The sequence below is a fragment of the Anolis sagrei genome, chromosome 5 (genome assembly GCF_037176765.1).
Source record: "Anolis sagrei isolate rAnoSag1 chromosome 5, rAnoSag1.mat, whole genome shotgun sequence".
NCBI classification, from domain to species: Eukaryota; Metazoa; Chordata; class Lepidosauria; order Squamata; family Dactyloidae; genus Anolis; species Anolis sagrei.
In genome coordinates this window covers 83,314,853-83,330,530 of record NC_090025.1, presented here as the reverse complement: position 1 = coordinate 83,330,530, position 15,678 = coordinate 83,314,853, and the positions used below count along the sequence as shown (strand labels likewise).

The window sequence follows — 15,678 nt, the reverse complement described above, 5'->3', positions numbered from 1 at the left end:
AAAAGAGAGACATTGTACATTTGAAATGTTGTAAATTAGAGCAACACAAGTTGTGATTCAAGTTGAGTGCTTATCACCAAATAAACAATATCAGCTTGGTTTTAAGTCTTTGTTTGGTATATATGAGGCTATTTGATTTTTTTATTATTTCCATTCTCTTAGGGTAAACAGGATGTAGATGAAAATGAAGCTGTTGAAATTACCCGGTACACTAGAGGGCAATATTTTGGAGAACTTGCTCTTGTAACTAACAAACCTCGAGCTGCCTCAGCGTTTGCACTTGGCACAGTCAAGTGTTTAGGTAATTAAAAGCAATTGTGTGTATGTATTGTTGTCTTTCCTAGTGTGAAAAATAGCACTAATTCTCTGTGTAGGCCTCTGTACTACTCTCACATTTTAAAGCCAGATTTAGCTTCATTGGTTGCACTGAGTTTGAGATGGTATTATGTTGATGTAGGGTTTTAATATTTACGGTGTACATCAGGAATGGAAATTGGACTTCATCTTTTATACCTGTTAGGGCTGATAAAACTGCATTTCAGTTACGACATTCAAATGTTAGTCTCAAGAATAAGCTTATTAAATTGGTGGGAATATGGCAAGTTAATACTTACTAAAACAATTGCATTTCAACCATAGTTCCCACAAAACATGGTTATCCCACAAAACAACTGGACTGCAGATCCCAGTATTCTTCACATTTTATACCAGTTAGAGGTGATGTAACAGCACTTCAGTTACTAAATTCAAATGTTAGTCCCACCAAGAATAAGCCTGTTAAATTGCTTGAAAAGGAGCCCCCGGTGGCGCAGTGGGTTAAACCCCTGTGCTGGAAGGACTGAAGACCGACAGGTCGCAGGTTCGAATCCGGGGAGAGGCGGATGAGCTCCCTCTATCAGCTCCAGCTCCTCATGCAGGGACATGAGAGAAGCCTCCCACAAGGATGATAAAAACATCAAATCATCCAGGCGTCCCCTGGGCAACGTCCTTGCAAACGGCCAATTCTCTCACACCAGGAGTCACTCCTGACACGACCAAAAATTGCTTGAAAAATGGCAAGTTAATACTAACAATTGCATTTTTTTTACTTAATCATACCACCTATGCTGAATATATACCTAGCTCCAAAGATAAGTTAAATGTACGTGTATTCAAAGATAAAGTATTTGAAATGAAGTGACAGAAATGTAAGAGGGTGCGATTATAAATTAGACTTTCTTCCTTTTAATAAAAAAACTATCTTACACTCTTAGAGATACATTAGGGAAAGCAGTATCAGTAACATTCTGACATTTTAATTAGCATCCTTGTTACTATGGATCCTGAAAGCGTTGGAAACTAGCATAGATCCAAAAGTCTCAGTACTTTAAATGCTTTTGAACATGCACAAAAATCCTCTGTGGATTAATCTAAACCAGTATTTGGATTAGGTAGCCCTTTAGTTTTACATAGTATTGTTGCTGGGACCTAAAGTCCAAAAATGTCTGGACGGCTGCATGTTTCCGGTTTTTGCTCTAGAACAAGGCTTCTTAAACTTCCTATTTTTTTCCCTTTTTGCTGCAGAAAGTTTTACACAATCCTGAGTATATAGGTATATAAAATAGGTATACAAATCAGACATTTACTGATACTCGATCATAAAGAATTTTGTTTTTTTTAAAAATATTTGGTATGCAAATAACTTTACCATTTATTAAAGATGAAAACCAGTTTGCATACTATTGTTTATTTTTACATAGAGAATTAAATATTGGCTGAATATTTGATACTGCAGGAAGTAAAACATCTGACTTCAACGTTTTTCATGCCATACTGGCATGTTTGGTTTGCAGCCCCAAGTGGCAGAATATCCACTGTTGGCTCTCCTTTTTTCTGCTGGATTCATGTAAATGTCTAAAACAGCCACTAGGTGGCAAGCTACACAATTTTGTCAGGATGCACAGGTTCAGGTAGGGGACCCCAAATGGGGTTGCAACCCACAGTTTAAGAAGCTTTGCTCTAGAGCAGTGGTTCCCAACCTGTGGGTGCACAGGTGTTTTGGCCTACAAGTCCCAGAAATCCCAGCTATTAGGATTTCAGGGAGTTGAAGGCCAAAATATCTGGAGACCCACAAGTTGAGAAGCACTGCTGTAGAGCGGTGTTTATGAAACTCTTGGGGTACTCTCCGGTTGTTTTTCACAGTGTGCCTAATAAGGGTATCATACTTGTGCCAATTTATTTTATGGAAATTACCTGTGGATCAGCAGTCAATAGCTCATGGACTAGCACTAATATGTGCATCACCACTTTGAGTAACATGGCTCTAAGGACCTCATCACACTAGAGAATGAATCCACTTTCAATCCAGTTGCTGATTCCTGCAGAATTCTGGGGTTTGTAGTTTAGGGAGGAGCCTTTAACAGCTTCACTACACTACAAACCTCAGAATTCTGCAGAAGTCACAAACCGGATTTAAAGTGGATTCATTCTCTGGTGCAGTGGTTCTCAACCTGTGGGTCCCCAGGTGTTTTGGCCTTCAACTCCCAGAAATCCAAACAACTGGTAAACTGGCTGGGATTTCTGGGAGTTGTAGGCCAAAACACCTGGCGACCCACAGGTTGAGAACCACTGCTCTAGTGTGATGAAGTGGTAAAAGGTCTCTCAATGTTTTGTGAAAAACTTTTTGAGAAAGCATAGTACAGAGAAAGAGGAACCAACCTAGTAGACTGGCAGGACATTTGTTGCTGTTTTAGATTCTCACTTCTCTTTTTAACCATGCTGACTAAATATGGGCTGCCTTACAACCTTTACTGCTATAATTTAGTATCTGGCAAGATAAATGTTATATTTCTCTCAGTGCAAAATACATATTCATTCATTTTCTCTCCCTCCCTCTCTCTTTCTCTCTTAAAAATTTAGTTATGGATGTACAGGCATTTGAAAGGCTTTTGGGACCTTGTATGGAAATTATGAAAAGGAACATTGCGAATTACGAAGAACAGCTAGTTGCTCTGTTTGGAACAAACATGGACATTGCTGATCCTAGTGCATGAAGTAAAGTATGAAACCACAAGATCTGTTTATGAGAAATAGCACAGTAGTGGTTAGTCCACTGAAAATGTGTCTATCTTCCTGTAGATGCTAAGCATTTTTCTGTGATTTTACAGGGAACTGGGTTTCTTTGTGTTTCCCCCTCAATTTTTATTTGCCTTTTTGTACACAGTATTTCAGATGTATCAATACATGGAGTAGAGACATCATAGCATCTACCTTACCTTGAAGAAAAATCGTTCCACCAACCCCTGAGCTTTTGGGTAACAGTCCTAAATATCAGCCCTAAAATCTTTTATTGAAGTTCAGTGAGTACCCTTCATTCAGTTTTAGTATTATAACCCTTTGGGACCTCGAAAAAAAGACATGCCTTCTATCATTACAAACATTTTCTTTTACAAAATCCTGGATTGTAATCCAAACAATGTGTGCATATCGGCATGTTTATTATTATTATTATTATTATTATTATTATTATTATTATTATTATTATTATTTGTCTTTCCTGATTCTGAAGTCTTCACCTCTGCAAAGCAGCCTTCCCAAATTCCTGATCTGCTTTGGAGGTAGTTTATTTTGTAGCACAGGACATGGGTTACATTCAGGAGTGTTCTCCTTTCACTGCATATTTCTGTGCAGTCCTTGGGATTGCAGGATACTTGTTGATGAAATCTGTTCCTAGCTGATTAAATAGTAATGGCTTCTGTAAACTATCTGAAGACAAATGGAGTAAGTTGATGTCAGTGGGGTATTTGCCACTGATAAAAAGTCAGGATTGTGTCCATATGTCAAATAAATGTGGTATATTGAGAGTATTCGTGCACCTAATGCTCACAAGTATCTAGTGAAGACGTTTACACAATACATCTGGTTTCCTGGATATTTGAAATTAAATCTGGATAAGTTAAGGTGAATTTATAGAAGTTGCATTTTTTTTTAAAAAAATCCCCAAATTTAAAGCATGGCCTTGTGTTCTTTATAACTTTTATGACCTAAATCTTGTTTTAGGTTTTACAAATGTTTATTTTTTTAAATGATTCAAACTAAGATATCACACTTCACTTCTGTTTGTATGAAACATACTCCAACATCTTGCAAAACTTGGTTTGTGTTTTTATGGAATATGCTTATTTTTGTTGTTAAATTTATTGAGTTTGTATTATTTTGATTATATTCACTCATTAGAAGAATGGAAAAAGTTAACTTTAGATCAAGGAAGAGTAACTTCCCATAGGCCATTGTTACAGTCTATTTGCATATCAAGTGCATAGATATAGCTTTCAAAGCAATCTTGATTCTGATATACTGAGATTACAGATTGACTGACTAATCCACAAATTAGGATTAGTAAAATAAATTCCTTGGATTAGGAGTATCCATTTTGTTGGTAGTTCTTATAGCCCTTTGTTTTAAATATTGTTATCTTTCTTCTCTGAAGGTATTTTCCCTCGATTCGCCATAAGTGGGCACCCTATCTTTTACTCATCGTTATTTTATTAATGTGAATAGTGTTTTAAATCACTGCACCTAAAATCTGATGTGATCCCAACATGGAATATAGCACTGCCAGCTTTTACTGTTAATGTTCTGGTTTTCAATAGACCATAAAAAGGAACTTCTAAAGTAGAGTCACAGAGAGTACCTAGATAGGCAACCAACTATATACCTACCTGTCCGTATGAAAGCACAACCACCTCTGGATTTATTTTTTGCCACTGTAGTCAGATAATACCAAAATTTAAATAAGTGAATTCAAAACAATAATATTGAAACAGAGCACCAGTTAAAAAAAATAGTGTAGTCTTCCTTGTTGACAGAGTTGTCAGAAAAGTATTTGGCCTTTTTATGACATCTCTTCCTTTAGCATAAAATTCTGCTGTTTCGACAGTTGTGGCATAGAGTGAATTATTGCCTCTTGGAATTGAGAACAAAGTATTGTCTAATGTCTATATATGATAATATAACTATATTTCTTTATTTTTATTTATTGCCTCTCAGGCTACCAAAGCCCACGGGATAGTGTCCCGTGGGCATCTAAATACACAGTTAGTGATTGCTACAAATTATAAACTTATAGTAGGAACCTGTTATTGTAAATCAATATTATTAGTCCCTTGTTTGGAATGCTGAAATCCAAAACAGTCCAAATGAGTGGCTGAGATAGTGACACCTTTGCTTTCTGATGGCTCAGTGTAAACATAAAATTTGTTTCATGCACCAGTTAGTAAAAATAGTGTATAAATTCATGTTCAGACTTGGGTCCCATTTCAAAGATATCATAGTATGTACATATATGCAAATACAAGTGTTCAAAACACCTGTAGTTCCAAACATTTTTGGATAAGTTATAGTGACCATACACTATGGTATAAAATAAAAGATGACATGTAATTTCTTTCACATATTCTTCCTGATAAAGGCCCAAATCTAATTTCTTAATTAACTTAAACTCTTTAAATCAATATAATTTTCTTAAGTGTAATTGATAGGTCATTCACCAGTTGATTCTATGGTTCTGTGCTGGATATAGGAATCATGTAGCCTTCCCAATATTGTTAAGATTATAATCCCTAGCAACTCTAAATCAACATAGCAAATTGTAGCACATGCTTGGAAATGCAGTTCAAAAACACAGGGAGGAATATAATTCTCATTGATCGTTTACTCTCATTGATCGTTTACTAGCAAGTGAGTTTAGGCTGAGATTATTTTGGATCAGTAAGGATACAGTGTTATGCAGTGGAGAGAAAATCAGGTAGAGGACTCTGTGGCTTGCACCCAGAGGACTCTGCCAGATGTTTCACATGCTAAAAGAGAGCTTTGGGGTTGATTTTTTTGAATGAAGGCTAACTCACCGCCCATGGTGAACATGTGAATCAAGAGACTTCAAAGAACATAGTGATGTGGCATGGTGAATTTTTCCTTCAGTGAAAAAAAAATAGAATAAATTCCACACTGAAAGATACTCTTTGCTTCCTGGCCCACAACCTTTTGGATTTTTAACTGAGGAGGGCTATGTATTATGTTAAGTGTTATGTAGAGGAATGATGATGTGATTTACACGTGTGACAAAAACTTCCAATCAAAGCCAAAAATAGTTAGTTTGTAATGGTGTTTGTTTAAAATTATTTATACCAAGGCATTAACCCTTCTTTAGAATTGCAATTAATATTAGGCCTGCAGTTCTCATCGGCACACTTCCAATACATGAACATTAGCATGTTTCAACATTGTTTTTGCTTGTGAGGTTTGTACAAATTGTGTTGCCACGATTTTAGCTCTTCCCACTATGATCTTTTAGTAAATACGAAAGCAATCTGTAATGGGAAGATTCATTCAAACCGATCGAGTGTAGCTTCTTACTGTTGGATATCCTGCATTCTATTCGTGAAAAGAAGGCAAGATATAATTCTAATACAGTGGGTCTTTTGTATCCTCTGGGGTTTGGTTCCAGAACATCCTATGGATACCAATATCAAGTCCCACTATATACAGTGATGTAGCAAAATGACATCCCTTACATCAAAAGACAAAATTGACAATACGGTAATAAAACTTATATGGATTGTAGCCATACAGTAATTAGCTTTATTTACATTATTTACACAAAGCTCAACGCAGCACAGAGCAAGTACGTCTGCTCAGGCAGAGTCATCTCAGCAAGATGGCGATTACAGTCTTCTCCTTATCAGTAATGGCACGCCTCTCAAGCAGTTTTATGATGACCAAAGTCTGGTATCATCAGAGGAAACAGGAAAACACACTGTCCTTCTAGGACAAACTCAAATCTCTGTGGTCTGTTAACTCTACACATGCTAGGCAGCTTTTACAAACACATGATCACAGCTTTAAAAACATACACTTTGAAATCTCCCAATAAATCAAACACATCTCAAGGCTTGCTTTTTGGATTTTTAAAAAATATTCCAAGCCTTGGATGGTTGAACTTGTGGATATAGAATCTGTAGATAAAGAGGGCCCGACTGTATATAATCAGTGCAAAAGTGTATGTAAGGGAACAGTCCCAGTAGTTGAGTAGTGTCAGACTTGTGGCCCTCCAGATATTTGGGCTTCCAACTCCCAGAAGCCATAGCTAGCTTGTTCAATAGCCAGGAATGCTGGGAGATGAAGTCTAAAACATCTGAAGGGCCACAAGTTTGCAACCACTGCAAAAGCTGGTACCCTTCAATAAAATTCTTTTGTTTGTATGCAACAGACAATCAGCAAGGTATAACGAGTTTTGGCAGTAGCAGTTCCTTGCTAGGTAAGGCCCACAAAATGTGTACAAGGAGAGTGTCTTTCATTGTGTGCATTTGGCTGTCCATTGTTTAATTAATTTATATTTATATTGCCTTCGAAGCCCAGGGCAATGAACAAAAAAAAAAAACCAATTAAAAGATTTTAAAAAATTCAAAAACATATTAAAACACATTTTGAAAAACTCTGAAAAGCAGTCTTAGAATCCAGTTTAAAAGCAGTTGAAATAGCAATTTCAGACATTGTGTTGTTCCCGAGCAAGAGGGCTTGCACACCTTGTTACACCATAGAATCAAACCTGTGCTGGTCTGCCAGTGCGCAAGTTCCCCATGTTAATCAACTGTTTCCCAGATATAACCAGTATAATATTAATTATCAATCAAGGAAACTTGGTAAAATATCTAGCTCATCCATGAAACTAAGTGTTATCACTAGATGCAACTTGGATAAATAAAAATGGTAACTTGAGAACACAAGTGGGGAGAAATAACATTTTCTGGGTCTAGAGGTATCTTAACTTTGTGTGAAGGGGAAATATCACATTAGAGAAAGTGGCACAAAAGCATTTTTTTAAAAAAAGACTTCATTTCATATATACTTGCTTATATGAAAAAGGAACATATTTATTTGCATTTTTAAAATAGGATGCCTGTGCATGTGGAAAACGTGTATATAACGTGTGTGGGGAATGGGATTGTGTTGCACCCTTGGCTATGCCTACCACACTCCCAGGGTCATGTTGCAACCAGTTGTTGGATCATATGTTAGCACAGATTCTTCTTTATTGTCTTTACCCCTTGAAATTAAGGGTTAAATATCACATGGGTTGGATTTATGTAGATTTCAGTGACATAAGTTAGGATCCACGGCAATATATGGAAGTGAGTGGGGAGGGGTGGGAACAGCTTGTACATGCTTTTTCGATAGACATGAATAGGATCAAGCATTTATATAATCTGAATGGAGAAAGTGGAAGACACGTAGTTGGATGCTACTGTGCATACTTGGCATGCAGAAGTTTTAATCAACTCCTTGAGTTAAAGGAATCACAGGCAGAGTTACCATAGATGTTTCCCTGAAATTCTTGAGAATCACTGCCAGAGCTGGCTTTCTTGGACTAGGATAGATGGACCAACAGTCCAATTTGACAGGCAGCTTAATATATTAAGATGTAATGGCTACTCTTGTGCCACTTTTCTTTGAAGAACTTCGCTAAAGCCTAAACCAGGACATCTTCCGCCATTATCCCAATATCTTTCTGTTTAGAATTGTCTTTTAGTGGTCAGGGTTTAAATGCTGTATTTAAAATTAATGGGATTTACGAGATATTTTGATATGTATGTGTGTGCTTTTTCATATATTTTTTCTTTTGTTTGAAAGCTTTGTAATATGCCCTACACTCTTTGGATAGAGCAGAATTTTTTTTAATGAGCATTAAATTAAGGATACATAGTCTGCCCCACCCTTTTACAAGAAATTTGTGTATCACTTCCTTTTCCTGAATGTTAATGTTCTGTCTTTTTACTGATGCCTCTTTTTTATGGTACCTATCAGTTGGTGAAGATTTACAATGTACAAAATTAATAAATAATTTTGAATATAGAATATTGTGAGTCAGTATTTGTTTTGCTTGATCAGTTCAAACAAGTCATACATTTGCTGTCATTAGGCCCTTTATTTTTGTAGCAGATTAAGGAGCCTCCGGTGGCGCAGTGGGTTAAAGCACTGAGTTGACCAAAAGGAAGCAGGTTCGAATTCGGGGAGCAGCATGAGCTCCCACTGTCAGCCCCAGCTTCTGCCAACCTAACAGTTTGAATACATGCAAATGTGAGTAGATGAATTGGTACAGCTCCGGCAGGAAGGTAATGGCGCTCCATGCAGTCATGCCGGCTACATGATCTTGGAGGTGTCTACGGACAATGCCGGCTCTTCGGCTTAGAAATGGAGATGAGCACCAACCCCAAGAGTCGGACACGATGGGGAAAACTTTTACCTTTACTTAAGATAACAGGTTTAAATACCATACTGTGATTGTGGTGTTTATAGTCTATATTTCTTTGATTCTAAGATGCCATTGATTTTCAGATGCCAACTTATTTTAGTACCACCAAGAGAAAAAGCTTTATTTACATATACAAAAAAAGCACCCACGATTCTATGACACACCCCATTTTTTTAGATGTTTACATGGGTGGAAAAGCATGTTGTGGAATCAAAGAAATACAGTACCACATTTCTTCAGTTGTAAGATGCAATCCATTGTAAGATGCACCCTAATTTCAGTACCACTACCAACAACAACAAAAATACATAAGATACACCTATGATTCTAAGATGCACCTCATTTTAGAGATGTTTATATAGAGAAAAAGTGCATCTTGGAATTGAAGAACTACGTAATTGAGACTCTGGCACTCCCTCTTCTGGAAAATATTGTTATAGCTGATCTAGTTAAATAAAGATGTCCTAAAATGTCTTGGGAATAAAAAGCCCATCTGGAATTGTCCTCCTGATTTAAAGGAGGTGATTTAAAGGAGGTGATTTAAGGTCACCATCTAAATATATGACTTTAGATGCCTTACATTCAGATTGCTATGGAACATAAATATTAACAGCGTTAACTGGTGAGCCATCTAGCAAGAAGGTTTAAAATGTATATTTGTCATATCCCCGATAACAAAGAGTCTTGAAATCACTTTTGTGACGAGGTACCAAGTTGTTAATCAACTGTGAGGCCCCAAAGGCAGGGAATTGTCTCTTGAGCCTGTCAAAGCTTCTCATTCCAGTTGGTCTGAACCATGTGGGCCTATCCCATATGATTTGTCTCTACATACACTGCAATTCTTAGATGAAAAAGACCTTCAAGATTGTACTAAACATGTATGAAATTATGCCTCTTCTGAACCAATGTAATAATGAATGAGATCACTATTTCCTTATGTTTTCAGTATTTTGTTAATTACAAACGGTTAAACCAGTGGTTCTCAACCTGTGGGTCCCCAGATGTTTTGGCCTTCAACTCCCAGAAATTCTTACACATGGTAAACTGGCTGGGATTTCTGGGAGTTGTAGGCCAAAACATCTGGGGACCCACAGGTTGAGAAGCACTGGGTTAAACATTTAATCAGTAAGTGTAACAATGAATAAATACCAACAAAACGAATGTCTCCAACTTGGTTTAAACGATTCATATTCATCCTGGAGAAAATATCTGGGCAACTTCCTTCTTAGGATTAATATGATAGATTCATCCACATGAAATGTATTTCATTGCACAGCCCTATATGCAGTTAGGTTCTCTGGATTAATAATTCATACAATATGCATTTACATTATCTAGAAATGTTATCTGCTCAGTTATCTTACTCCCAAGTACTAAATTGGTCAGAAACAATATGGCAATCCAGTTTTATTTTGTGATGTGAGGCCCTTATTTCAGTTACTTAGAGTGCATATGTGGAAATGAACAAATCTGCTTAATGCATTGCCTTGCAGAGATGTTCTTCACTTTTTGACTTTTCCAGATTTTGTTATGTTACAACCTGGAATGGAAAGGTATTGAATTGAAATTGTTACCATTTTATGCATATTGATGAAATACAGTGGGAAGGTTTTAAACTTTTATGATGGAACAAAACAAAATGACGTGTTGCTTGCAGAAATAGTTGGAAAAAAGCATATTTGGCAGCAAAGGCAGTCAATACTTCTTGGATAAGGTTCTACACAACACTATTCTTCTTCTAGGCAAAATAGGCCCAGCCCTTCGCAGTTACATGGAGACTATTGGTGGACATCCACTTTCAAGTCTTGCCACAGATTCTCCATTAGATTGGTATCAGGACTTGGCCTGAGCCACTGTGAGACATTCGAGTTACTTCTCTGTTTCTTTGGCTGTGCATCCTCCTGGCCATTGACCTGCTGGAAGATCAAGGCTGTGTTCCAGGCACAGGTACTACGTTAAAAAAGAGGGTCCTCTATAATTGTTCAGTATTTGGTCCCATCCATCTTGCCATCAATGGTGGGGTTGGTCTTCTCAGCGCAATGAGATCTCTCTCCATGAACCAGCCCGGGCTCTTAGATCCTCGGGGGAGGCTCTCCTTTTGCCCTTGCCATTATCACAGGCTCGTCTTGTAAGCACAAGGGAGAGAGCCTTCTCCTCTGGCCCCCTGATTCTGGAACTCATTGCCCAGGAAGACCCCACCTTAGAAACTTTCAAGAGAGATCTCAAAACCTGGCTTTTTTGATGCGCTTTTGGAGAGTAGCCATATTATCACATACAGTTGCTCCTCCTCAACGGTTTTTGTCCCCAGCGTATATTTACTGTGTTTTGTCGAAAGCTTTCATGGCCGGAATCACTGGGTTGTTGTAGGTTTTTTCGGGCTGTATGGCCATGGTCTAGAGGCATTCTCTCCTGACGTTTTGCCTGCACTTTGGCAGGCATCCTCAGAGGTAGTGAGGTCTGTTGGAAGTTCCAACCATGGCCATACAGCCCGAAAAAACCTACAAAAACCCATTTACTGTGTTGTTATTGTGTTTTGGTTTTACCTTATTGTAATATGCTGTTGAGCTTGGCCTCATGTAAGCCGCCCTGGGTCCCCATTGGGGAAATAGTGGCGGGGTATTTAAAAAGTTTCTCATTATTATTATTATTATTATTATTATTATTATTATTATTATTATGAGCAGTGTTGGTTTTTTGCCAAATATAGCAAGGCCAAAAGAAAATCAGATTTGGCCTTGACTGACCAGACAACCTTTTCCATATGCTGTGTGTTTTGTGTGTGTGTTTTTGCAGGGGGGGGGGGGGGGGGTTGCATATCCCAAACAGTCTTTGGCATGGATTTATTTAAGCAATACCTTTCCTCTTGCCAGTCTTGCATAAAGCCCAGCTATGGGGAGTATGAGTGTGATTAGTTGGTGCCCTGTGATGTTTTCTTCCATCTTAGCTGCAAATCTCTGCAACTCCTTACCATTTGCTTCTTGGTTGCATCCATGCCCTTCAAAGGACTTTACAATGAGATGCTATTCAGCTGCTTCTGTGATGTCTAAAGGTTGTGGATTGCATGAGAGCAGGTATGGACAAACTTTGGCTCTCCAAGTGTTTGGACTTAAAATCCCAAAATTTCTAACAGTCGGCAATCTTTGGCCCTCCGAGTGTTTTGGACTTAAAATCCCACAATTCCTAACAGCCGGCAGACTGTTAGGAATTGTGGGAGCTGAAATCCAAAACACCTGGAGGGCTAAAGTTTGCCCATGCCTGCACTAGAGTCTATTTAGGTATGTCACAGCAAAGGGGTTTTATACAATACAGTACAATGCAATGCAATGCAATGCAATGCAGTGCAATGCAATGCAATGCAATGCAATGCAATAGTAAAATATAAATGTATTTGAAATAAGTAAGTGCTAGCGTTGTTACTTACTTAATGATTGTGGCACATTATTTTATAACAGAGCCCCTCTTCGGAGCTCGAGAATAGGACGGGATACAAATGTTCTAAACAAACAAACAAACAAACAAATAAAAATAAACATTGATTTGTATCTTGTGAACATCAGGTAGTAGAGAAGCCTGAATGTCATCTTCAGATGTGCACTATTTCACCATTCACCTCTGACTAGGAACAACTCAACATGACTCACTCGTTAAATAATTAGGTTAAACTTTTCTGTAGAAGCAACATCATTTTCAAAATAGGATGGTTAAATGCAGCAAGGTTCTTATTAAAATCAGCTTATTACTTCTATTCTCTCTTCCTCCACAGAAATACTTAAAGCATCAAATTAAATTGCCTATAGGAAGCATTCCTGCAAGAAGAAAGGACGTGGAGAACCCTACCCAGAAATGCTGATTGCTTGTTACACATTTTCTTACCACGGTTTCCACTACAATAGTTGCAAAGTGGTGTCTTTTTTTTCTTAATGAAAGGAGCTAATTATACTGGGGATGTAGGATGAAAGGAAAGAGTAGGCCAGCATTCGGTGTGATGAGCTGTGCCTGTCGGGATGGTAACCCTGTTTCCACATCAGCAGCGTTATGAAAGAGTTCCTCATTCGGGCATAACTGGAAGAGCAACATTCATTCCAAGAGAGAAAAGGCAGTAAATCTGAATTGTGGAACAAGAGACAGACAGAGCATGCTTTTCAACCTGGTGCAAACCCAGAAAGCGCCGTGATACTGAGTGAGTGATTCTTTAAGCTTTTAGCATGGAAATCATGTACAAAGGTAAAGCTTGCTTAGGAAAATTAGGAAAAGAGGCATGGCTTCTCTTAATTACCTCTAATGAGTCACACAATAAAGAGGAGCTGCAATCTAAGTATTAGATGTGATCCGCTGGTATAGATTTTGCCTGATACTAGGACTATTTTTGAGACTTCTGAATGAGGACCGAATTGAATTAAAATGAGGCAGTGCGGCTGATAGAATCATAGAATCCTAGAGTTGGAAGAGACCTCATGGGCCATCCAGTCCAACCCCCCTGCCAAGAAGCAGGAAAATTGCATTCAACGCACCCCTGACAGATGGCCATCCAGCCTCTGTTTAAAAACTTCCAGAGAAGGAGCCTCCACCACACTCCGGGGCAGAGAGTTCCACTGCTGAACGGCTCTCACAGTCTCATGTATTTATACATGGCTGGACCATAGGGAAGGCTGAGCGAAGGAAGATAGATGCTTTTGAACTGTGGTGTTGGAGGAAAGTGCTGAGAGTGCCTTGGACTGCATGAAGATCCAACCAGTCCATACTTCAGGAAATAAAGCCCGACTGCTCATTGCAGGGAAGAATAGTAGAGGCCAAGATGAAGTACTTTGGCCACATCATGAGAAAAAAGGAAAGCTTAGGGAAGACAATTATGCTGTGGAAAATGGAAGGAAAAAGGAAGAGGTGCCGACCAAGGGTAAGATGGATGGATGGCATCCTTGAAGTGACTGGATTGACCTTGAAGGAGCTGGGGATGGTGACGGCGGATAAGAAACCCTGGCGTGGAGTGGTCCATGAAGTCACAAAGAGTCGGAAACAACTGAACGAATGAACAACAACAACAATCATGTCTCCTCTTTGCCTTCTCTTCTTCAGGCTAAACATGCCCAGCTCTTTAAGCCGTTCCTCATAGGGCTTGTTCTCCAGATGTATGCGATATGTCCCCAAATTTAAAACTACATATCTCCCAGGGAAAGAAGACTGGATTTTAAAGATATTTGATTGTCTGCTTGGATAATCTGGATTATATGGCAGTGTAAAATCATATAATCCAGTTCAAAGCAGATGTGGATTCTCTGCTTTGATGACCTGGCTCATATGGCAGTGTAGTCGGACCGCATTTCTGTGTACGAACCCACACAATCTCTTCGCGCTCCCACCTCCTTTGCAGTGGGGACAAGGGAGAGGGCCTTCTTGGTGGTGGCCCCCCGACTCTGGAACTCACTTCCCAAGGACATCAGACATGCCCCATCATTGGCAGTCTTTAGGAGGAGCCTGAAAACATAGTTGTTCCAGTGTGCCTTCCCAGAATAAGGAAATCTCTCAGCAATGTGCCCTCAAAATGCACTTTACCACTGATTTAGATTTTGAAAAAAATCTATCCCAGTTATATCCTACCTTGTTCATGCCCAGCATTATTTTTTAAATTTTAAATTATTACATTTGGCCCAGCCATAGGTTTTTAAATGCTTGTGTGTTACTGTTATTGTTTATATTTTGTTGATGTGATTTATATTAACTGTTTTGTATTGATTGTTATTGTTATTGCCTTTGTTTACTGATGTACTGTGGGCTTGGCCTCATGTAAGACTCACTGGGTCCCTTGGGGAGATGGTAGTGGGGTATAAATAAAGTATTATTATTATTATTATTATTATTATTATTATTATTATTATTACTAGCTGTCCCCTGTCACGCGTTGCTGTGGCCCAGTCTGGTGATCTGGAAAATAAAGTAATGAGAAAGTGTTGGTTTCTAATATATGTAATTCCTTTATGCTTGTGAGTAAACAGTATTTCTTGTTGTTTCTTTGTCAGTGTTGATGTGGAGAGTGTCTGGTTTGCCTACTCTGGAACATGCAACATATCATAGTCCTTTAAGGGTCTCTTTCAAATCTATGATACTATATCTGTGTGTGTGTGTGAGAATCATATCTATCGATCTATATTTATGACTGGATGGCTCTTTGTCAGGAGGACTCTGATTAAATTTTCTTGCCCTGGTGAAGAGAGTTGGACTGGATGGCCTTAAGTATTTTCTGTTGGTCATGGGGTTCTGTGTGGGAAGTGTGCCCCAATTCTGTTGTTGTTGGGATTTGGAATGCCCTTTGATGGTAGGTGAACTATACATCCCAGTAACTATAACTCCCAAATTTCAGGGTTTATTTCCCCCAAACTCCATCTGTGTTCATA

General features: G+C 38.4%; 1 protein-coding gene across 2 annotated transcripts in view; it reads left to right on the top strand.

The window, feature by feature from the left end:
* PRKAR2B (protein kinase cAMP-dependent type II regulatory subunit beta) overlaps window positions 1–8,892 on the top strand; it is an 80,752-nt gene extending 71,860 nt beyond the window's left edge. For both annotated transcript variants that reach the window (XM_060778375.2, XM_060778376.2), the window contains exons 10-11: window positions 163–301; window positions 2,899–8,892. In XM_060778375.2, the coding sequence (XP_060634358.2) occupies window positions 163–301; window positions 2,899–3,032 (273 nt within the window). In that variant the 3' untranslated portion in view covers window positions 3,033–8,892. The remainder of the gene's footprint in view (window positions 1–162; window positions 302–2,898) is intronic.
* The last annotated feature ends 6,786 nt before the right edge of the window (window positions 8,893–15,678 follow it).